This window comes from Apis dorsata, unplaced genomic scaffold, assembly GCF_000469605.1.
Source record: "Apis dorsata unplaced genomic scaffold, Apis dorsata 1.3 scaffold_156, whole genome shotgun sequence".
Lineage (NCBI taxonomy): Eukaryota > Metazoa > Arthropoda > Insecta > Hymenoptera > Apidae > Apis > Apis dorsata.
Genome location: NW_006263446.1, coordinates 235,978 through 245,012, shown reverse-complemented (window position 1 = coordinate 245,012; position 9,035 = coordinate 235,978). Strand labels below are relative to the sequence as shown.

Below are 9,035 nucleotides of genomic sequence, written 5' to 3'. Positions count from 1 at the left end.
CTTCCCCTTCCCCCTCGATTCGATTCCACCTTCTGCGGCTCGAGAAATCGCGAATTCGCTTGAATTTCGCGAAATTCCTCGCGTGGAACACAAAAACGAGGAGGAGTAAACGGCGATGAAACAGGGCGAGTTTTATAGCGGGTGGACACGACGGCAGCAGGGAATCACGGGGCCGCGAGTAATTCGCAGACTTATTTCCGCGATAAAATAAGAGTCGTAGGCGGGATACAAAGCGGAATTGCGCAAGAGAAATTGTATTTCGTCGTGTTGCCATTTTTTCTTTTTTTTTCACTGGCTGGATTCGAAGATCGAGTGAGCATTTTTTCGAATCGTTCGAATTGAGAAAGAAAGGAAAATGAATTTGAAGGGTTTTTACGAAAGTTTGGCTTCGGTGTTTGGAGATTTTTTGCGCTTCTTGCGATCAAAGAAGGACGTTTAAACGAGTTTGGAATAAATTTGTGCAGCTTGTTAATTAAAGGAAGTCGAACTGTTGCGAAAAAGTGTGGAAATTATGTATACCGGGGAAGAAGTTGTGGAAGATTAATAACCTGGGAGGGAGATAAGATGAGAGTGGTGTAAAACGTTTATTTTAAGATTATCGTATTAATAAATAATGAAACTGTTTAAGAATATTTATAATAAAAGAAAAGGATTAATTTAAAATAGAAAATAATAATGCAAATGTTAAAAATATGAAGAGAATAAAAGAATATTAATTTTTAAATATTCTAATTGTATAAATAATGATTGTTATATGATAAAATGTAAGTTAAATTTTGATAATTTGAAAAAAGAAAAATAAGAAAGAATTTTGAATGAATATTTTTTTTTATACAAATTTTGATTCTAAAAAGAGCAAAAGAAATCTATAGATGGATTTTTATTATTAGTATTTGAAACATAAATATAAATTGCAACAATATTCTTTCTACTACTCGTTAAATAAAAATTTATATGATTCTATTTCAGAGCAGCATCTGGTTTGATATTCTTTCTCGAGATTACATGGGCCATCACCTTATTCGTACAGATCTGTGTCAGGTAAATAAATTTAGCATATTCTTTCTATATATTATTCTTATTCCTAAATTATTATAAATATTTCATTCATAATCGTTTATACGATTTTTACAGAAATATCATAAACGTTTAAATTATTATCATCACTAAATCCAAGCATTTAATATTTATATTATACTAAATATATTTAATGTTAAAAATGTGTAGAATGATCAGGCAAATAGAACAAAATAATCTATCAAGTTAATAGAATAGAGCAGACAAGTAGAATGGGCCAGTTGCTTCCAACCAAATAGAATAAGCTAGTCACGTCCAAACAAGTAGAATAGACCAATCATAGCCAAGCACGTAGAATAAAACAATCATAAAAAAAGTAAAATAAGAAAGTCACATTCAGAAAAATAGTTTACATCAGTCAGATAAACACAATAACGTGACCAAAATAAAAAATAGAATACTTATAAATATCTTTCATAAATCAATTTCTTCTCTTTAATTTCCACGTTCAAAACCCCTATTCCAAAAAAGAAGAAGAAAAAAATCAGTTCATTGAAAACAGATCACTTCTAACAAAATCCTCAAATAATCACACACTATTATTCCAAACCAGCAAAGCGAGCTCCTTTTCATTCTAGCTCCCTTCATCTCTTCAAGCATTTTCATCGAAGTGCAAACAAGCAAGAGGGAAGAAAATCCTCCATGGTATAAAACATCTGATTTCCATCGGTCGTAATAAGAAAGGTACAAAAAAAAAGGAGGGGGAGGAGGGAGAGACGTTTATTCGTCGACTTTATTCCTTTTGATAACATCGACAAGAATATAAACTCCCGAAACGAGTGGTGTCGAGCCGAGATAGATCGTCGGAAGTTCGTCCGCCAATAAAATCGTCTTTTCCCTTCGGAAACTCCTTTCTCCCTTTTTATTCCACCTCGATCTTTCGCCGTATTCACTTCGACCACCCTCCTCGGTGGCTTCACAATCGTCGTCGCCCTCCTTCTATTATACATCTATATCAGGTTCTTGCATATTTTCTTCGCCCATCTTCGTCTCCCCACTTTACACGTGGAGGTGACTCGCGATCGAGGAAATTGGGACAAAGTTCGAACGTGGTAATTACCAGTCTAGTTTTCCATCCTTGCCACCGCTTTACTTTTTCCTCGTGAGAATCCCTCGTTCGAGAATAGTTTGCACGATTTCGTCGACGTTTTTGCGTTTATTGGAATCTGGAATGGCATTAGGAAATCAATGAGATTCGGCTCGAGAATTCTCGACTGACAATGAAGGGAAAATGGAAAAAGGGGTAGGTTGGTTAAATAACTTGGTGTGACTTGCTCGAATGAAACTATAGGATTTTTATAAAAAGATGTTGTAAAAGGGATATTGGCTTGGTTGAATTGGTTTAGATATGTGGACGATTGGAAAGTGAGAAAAATAATAGAAAATTATGCATTGGCTGTGAAAAGTATTATCATATAATATAATACAGTTTTTTGATTAAAAAGATTAAAAATGAGTTATCCAATATATTATAAAAAATAATGTAACTGGATGTATTTAATAAAATTTTGATTTCATAAAGATAAATTGTCTTGAACTATTTTTTGAATAGTTATTAATTTAAGATGAAATAGGTAGAATTTATATGTAAAATATAATAATCTTTAAATCCAAAGGATATATTAGAGAAATTAATACAGATAATATCAAATATATATAACAATAATTATTATTATATTACTGAATTTCATCAATTTCAACAATGAATGGAATTGTATAGATATTATAGATTGAATGATTTCATTTCAATTTATAATTCTGATTACAATCTATATCAATTCATTCATATATTATTGCAATTTTATTTTCTCTAAACTTAAATAAATTATTAATATTACTAATTTTTAGTATATTTTTTAATTATTTATGATTTACTAAATTATTTACTATTTTTAAATATTATTTTCTGATTATTTTTATTTGTTTCAGGTATTCTTAAATAAAATATAAATTCAAATTGGAATATAATATAAATTTAATATTATTTGCAAAAATAGTAAATAAATTAATATATGTGATGAGACTCTACAATAAATTTAATAATATTTTATAAATAATTTGGATTTTATTTATTTCATATAATCTTATTTTTTTTTATTTTAAACTTAATAATTTTAAAATATTCTAATATGATCACTAAAATAAATCTATTATCCAAATTATGATATCACAAAATTATATCAAAAATTATATATTATTATCCAATAAAATTATAAAATACGTGTATGAATTATTCTCCTCCTAATAAAATCTCCAACGCTTTATTGCACCTATAAATCCAATTTGAAAAGACTTAGTTCTTGCAGAGAACGACACGGACCTCGATAAAACGTTGTATATATTTTGTTTCAGGAACGACGAGTCTCTTTGTTCATGCTGCTGGTCGGCAGTGTTGGCGATAACAAGGGGTTGGCGGAGAGCATTGTTTTATCTACCATTATCCTGTATTTTGGCATGGAAACCGTATAGTCTATGGTTGTCCTATGTTGCGGGTAACTTGGCAAACTAGTTGCTTAAATATTTATAAGTTGAAAATTATTAATTAAAAGTAACAACAGGAGCCCTTTTGTAGGCTAATTTATAGCTTAATAATGCATTGGTGGAATTATTTCTTTTATTTATTTATTTTTTTCATTCTATCATTAAGTATAATTTAACGTATTATTTTTTGATATAATTTAACATGATTATTTTGAAAATATTTGAATATTATTTCATTTAATTAAATTAGGAGAAATTTTGTATTTTCTCATGTGGAAATATTCACTTCGGTTTTGAAATAGATTTTACCTTTAAATATATGAAATGATAGAATTTAGTAATTTAGAATCTCAAAGAAAAATGATAAAATTTTAAAAAATTACAAATTACATAGTATATTTGCAAATTATTTGTAAATTAGTTATGATGAATGAAAAAAATGAAATTCTTTAAAGATATATATAATTTGATATAATTAATTATATTAGACTAAATATACAATTGTTGCATTTTAAAATTTTAAAGACTAATTAACAAAATAATATATAGATATAATGTTATCTCTATCATTAATAAAAAGATACATTTTAACTTGTTCGTGAGTACGTTTCCACCCAAAGGACTCACGAAAACAAGTTCGGATCTGCATAAATCTAATGCAGCACCTGAAAGCTGTCGCTTCTCCCTGCGGATACTCATCGACTCATAGACATAACTTACCTAAGTTGTAGAGGAGAATTATATGATATTGAAGACAAGATTTAAAAACCACTATTTTTCATCACTTAAGATAATTTATTTTGATTCGTGTAAGAATCCAATTGCATCTAGATTTATTTTTGTTAATTTTTAATTTTTAATATCTGAAAATCAAAGGTAAAAACATTATTATTATTATTTTTGATTTCCAAATTTTATTTTGATCCTGATCATCGAATTAGGAAAAATTTCCAAATATTAAAATTCCATAATTAACAATCAAGAAAATTGATCTAAAGAATCAAAAAATAAAAGTTTTAATTTTCAAATTTTAAGAAAATTATGGCACTTAAAAATTTTTCCTTAAAATAATCCTAATTTAATGATCAGGAACTGTACAATAATTTTTACATGTAATATTTTTAATGTATATTAGAATCAAAAAATGATTTAATTTGACAAAATATTATATAATTTCAAAAATATAATCATAATAAATAAGAGGAGGAAAATTTTCATTATTCTGAAACTTTGTATTGTGAAAAAATATTTGAATGAGAGGAATGCGAAAGAGACAAGGATTTGATGTTAAGTAATAACATCGAAAGCAAACTGAAATGAAAAAAATATACCCCGTTATACATTTCCCTTTTGTTTTTATATCCCCAGCCGGACTTTTGGCAGTGCTATCCTTGCTGCATATTACGTCCAGCGCTTTGGGCATACGTGGTTCCTGCCAGATGAGCAATGCCACGGATTCAGTTGGCGAGAGCCTTCTAAATACTAGGCCTGAGAATTACGATCGTTTTGAAGAAGTTTTGGTAAGTATACAAGCTAAAAAAAAAAAAAAAAGAAAAAAGAAAAATGTAATTTTCTGTATTAAGAGATTAACGTTGAAAATTCTTGAATTTCTGCTACAAAGGAAATGTAATTTAATATAGTTGTACAAGATAATCCTTTCATTGTTCTAGTAATTTTTTTCAATTTACTTTAAATTGAAAATTTTCTTTTTAAGAAATTAGATATTTAAGAAATTGGAGATTTTTTAATAGTTTAAGTGAAAATGGTAGATAAGAATATTAAATAATTGAAATGATTAAGATTATTATGAAAAAAAGAAATAATTAAAATTGAATTTATTATAAAGAAATTTTAAAATTGAAATATATTTTAATTGTATATTTTATTAGGTAAAATGATTCTCAAATAAATCATTTGTTATTATGAAAATATTATTTTTGTACTGAAATGGAATTATATGGTAATTTAAAAAAAATTGTAATTTTAATTGCAATTATTATTATTTCAAATTATTATTCAAATTAAAAGAGAAAATGAAGAGAATTATAATATATAACTTTCTTATTACTTTTTTTTAATGTGCATTATTTGTGTGAAAATCATTATATAGAACAATAGATAAGAGAATAATTTTAACTTCTTTTGAAAAAAGTTTACAATTTAATAATTTAAAAATAATTATTGGAAAATTAATTATTCTACAGTTTTTTATGCACACATACATTTACCTGTTCAGTAGATAATTTCATAATATCAAATATTATTTGAATTCAATTCCATTCAATAGGTTAAAATGCAGCAAAACAAAGCATTAAATATTCTCATACTTTAATCTGTCCCTCTAAATCTTTATGAGAATTTTTACTCTAATTTTACATCTCACTATTCGCATCTTATATTTATTTCGATACTTTAAAGAATTTTTAAAAACTTTTCACGAAATAATAAAGTTTCTTTACTTATTTGCATTTATATTTCATATAATATAAAATTTTCATAAAAATTCAAAAAATTGAAATAAAATAAAATTTTCATTTCTTTTCATCTACTTTTACTATCATACTTTATTTATTTTATTCAACATTATTCAACATTAATACATTAGCATTTTTTTAATATTATTTATAAGACTGTCTTTTCTTTTTTTATTTCTTTATCAATAATTCAATTAAATCAAATTCCAAAGAAGAAATTTTAATTTTTGACTCAAGGAAACATTATAATTATAAAATAATTATAAACTTTATATTTTATATTTTGTCAAAATTTGACAAAATAGTATAATTATCATTCTGAATATTTTTATTATATCATCGATGACATTATAATTGAAATTGTATTTTTTTGCAAAAATTTTTAATAATAATGTAATTTTAATATGATTATTATTAGTTTTATTACCTTGTAAATTATATAAATTTTTTTTATAATGAAAAGTTTTGAGATTTTGAAAAGGACTGCTGATCTACGACATTTTGAGAACTACTGATTTAGCAGTTATCCCCACCACTTTTCGCGCCATAAAAATTATCGATATGTTTATTTCGATTTTCGATTCTCTTTTTTTTTCAGTCACTAATCTTTTTTATATTCGACAATTATATATTATAATTAGTAATTCAATAAAAGAATCAAATAAAATTAAAATATATAAACATCTTTTAATTTATAAATTAAAATAAAGAAATCATATTTCTCTTTTATCAATTTTTGCACTTTTTGATTTGCACTGATAAAACACATGACTCATGTTCACTTTCACTTCTTTTTTCTTCTAAATACTTATAATTAGCTATCAATCTTACACATTACTTTTATGTATACTTTTTATATAAAAAAAAAATTCTAAACTCTGATTGAATCATATTGCCATATTTAAAAATTCATTTCAATTTTTTTAAAGATATGTGATTTTCTAATTCTTTACTTTATCCAATGTTTGTTATAATTCACTCATGTCAATATACATTAATTCCTTTTTATATCATTCTTGTCTTCTTTTATGAAAATCCTCGATTCACATTCACAACATAACATCTCCTTACTCGTGACATAACCTAATTCCTAATATATCATTTGTCAAAACAAGAATTGTCCAATGGCTAGCAATTCATTCTCCTGACCACAAAGAAAAGAACCTTTTTTCTAAGATCGAGTGCATCGCACAAGGTGACGGAAGTACTGGACGACGGTGTGTCTGGACCAACAGGACGAGTGGGAGACAGCGATGGGGAAATATGACACGAACGTCAGCCCTCATGGGCAAGCGAATCAGACGAGGATAGTGAACCGGAACAAAGGACATGTCAAATAGCTACGCTATCTTAGTCGTTGATAGCGGATAGAAGAAACGCCGATCTCGACATTTTGCAAACGATGTCAAAATTCAAGCTTCTTTCGCGTTATGCAGAAGTCAATGGCATCTTTGCGAGGATGTAATATACAAAAAAGAAAGGAAGGAGAAAGGTTTGCGTATTCGAAAAGTTACAGAAAAGTTGAACAGAGGAACGATGAAACTTTCCAAAGGAAGTTTAGCGGTCCAAAAATGAGCAGGTAAAATGCGAGACTCATTGAGAAATTTGATCAAAGATAAAGAGTGTCAGATCATTGAGATATATAAAAATATTTGCAAGATTTCTCGTTTTCGTTTTGTGTAGTTGAAATTTTTTACGAGTCAATATATAGTATTGAAATATTGCATACAATATAATACAATGTTTCTTAATCGCGAAAATAATATTAAAATTTTATGAAATATAAAAATATGTAATATTTATTGATATTTATAAATAATGTTGAAAAATGGAATTTATGGATCAATAAAAACAAATAAAAATTCATTATTGGTTACATTATAAAGTATTATCTTCATCGACATCATTGATATTAAATTTTATTTAATTTTTGATTAAATTTTACTCTAATCCTTAGTTGATATAAATATTTTAAAATATAACAAATATACTACAATAAAAATACTATCATATCAAATTATTCTTAAAAAGAATTAGGAAACACTGGATTAGAAATTGTTACGTATAATTTGAAATCGGCCTTAAATTATTAAGGCCTTATTAAATTATTAAGTTCCTTTTGATATATATACGCGCGCGTTCAAATGTTATTTTAAAAAAAAAAGCTGTTTCTCATCCTCTAATGTTTAATGATGATGTTTTATTTGTATTTGTGTAAGTAGTAAATGTTTTAAAATGGTTAATCATAAACGATTGTACTTTAATGACTGTGAAGAAATAAATAAATTTCAGAGTGATGTAAAAAATTTGCGTAGATGATTTTGAAAAAGAGTTATGAATAATAAATTTAATCATAAATTTGAGAATATCACAAAATTTACTTAAGAATAATAATATTATTCTTTTTTTAAAATAAGAATTAATCGTATTAAAATTATTCATATTATTATTAATATATTTATTAATTATAAAATTATTAATAAATATTAATAATTTGTAAATAAGAATTTATTTAAATGAAAATATTTTATTTCTGAAATTTAAAAAATTTTTAAACTTATTAAATTTCAAAATATAGTAATGAAAACAGAAAAAAATCTCAAATTTATGATGAATAATATAGCATATGTATAAATGAATAATAGAGTATGTGATAGTAAATAATAGGTTTTACGCATGTATTAATTTATAAAAAATGTAATTCTAATAATAATAGCTTATAGAACTTAATATAGGCATTTATATTTAAATAGCTTTGCAATTTTAAAAAAACATCATAACTGTTTCTAAAATCATAAAATTAGTGCAAAGTTATTATGATTGTTAATGATTGTATGAATGAATATTATTTATTTATATTTTTATTGAATGGGAAGAGAGAAATAAGAATGATATGTTTTTACAACTATGCTCGATTTTATGACTAATTATTAATAATAATACAATATATAATTATTCAATTAACTATTATATTATTCAATTAACTATCATAAAAAATAAAAA

At 25.5% G+C, this 9,035-nt stretch overlaps 1 protein-coding gene and 1 long non-coding RNA gene across 3 annotated transcripts in view; one reads left to right on the top strand and one right to left on the bottom strand.

Moving 5' to 3' along the window:
- Positions 1-7,501, top strand: part of LOC102677788 — an 85,038-nt gene extending 77,537 nt beyond the window's left edge. The window contains exons 3-6 of one of the 2 annotated variants that reach the window (XM_006613525.2): positions 970-1,041; positions 3,430-3,569; positions 4,927-5,078; positions 7,209-7,501. In XM_006613525.2, coding sequence (XP_006613588.1) covers positions 970-1,041; positions 3,430-3,569; positions 4,927-5,078; positions 7,209-7,343 — 499 coding nt within the window. In that variant the 3' untranslated portion in view covers positions 7,344-7,501. The remainder of the gene's footprint in view (positions 1-969; positions 1,042-3,429; positions 3,570-4,926; positions 5,079-7,208) is intronic. The other variant, XM_006613526.2, reaches the window with a different exon arrangement.
- On the bottom strand, positions 4,029-7,214 carry LOC102677700. The gene is made up of 3 exons (XR_421414.2): positions 6,460-7,214; positions 4,890-5,091; positions 4,029-4,421 (listed from the first exon to the last, which is right to left on the bottom strand). It is a non-coding gene; the product is annotated as an uncharacterized LOC102677700 (long non-coding RNA).
- Positions 7,502-9,035: the final 1,534 nt, after the last annotated feature.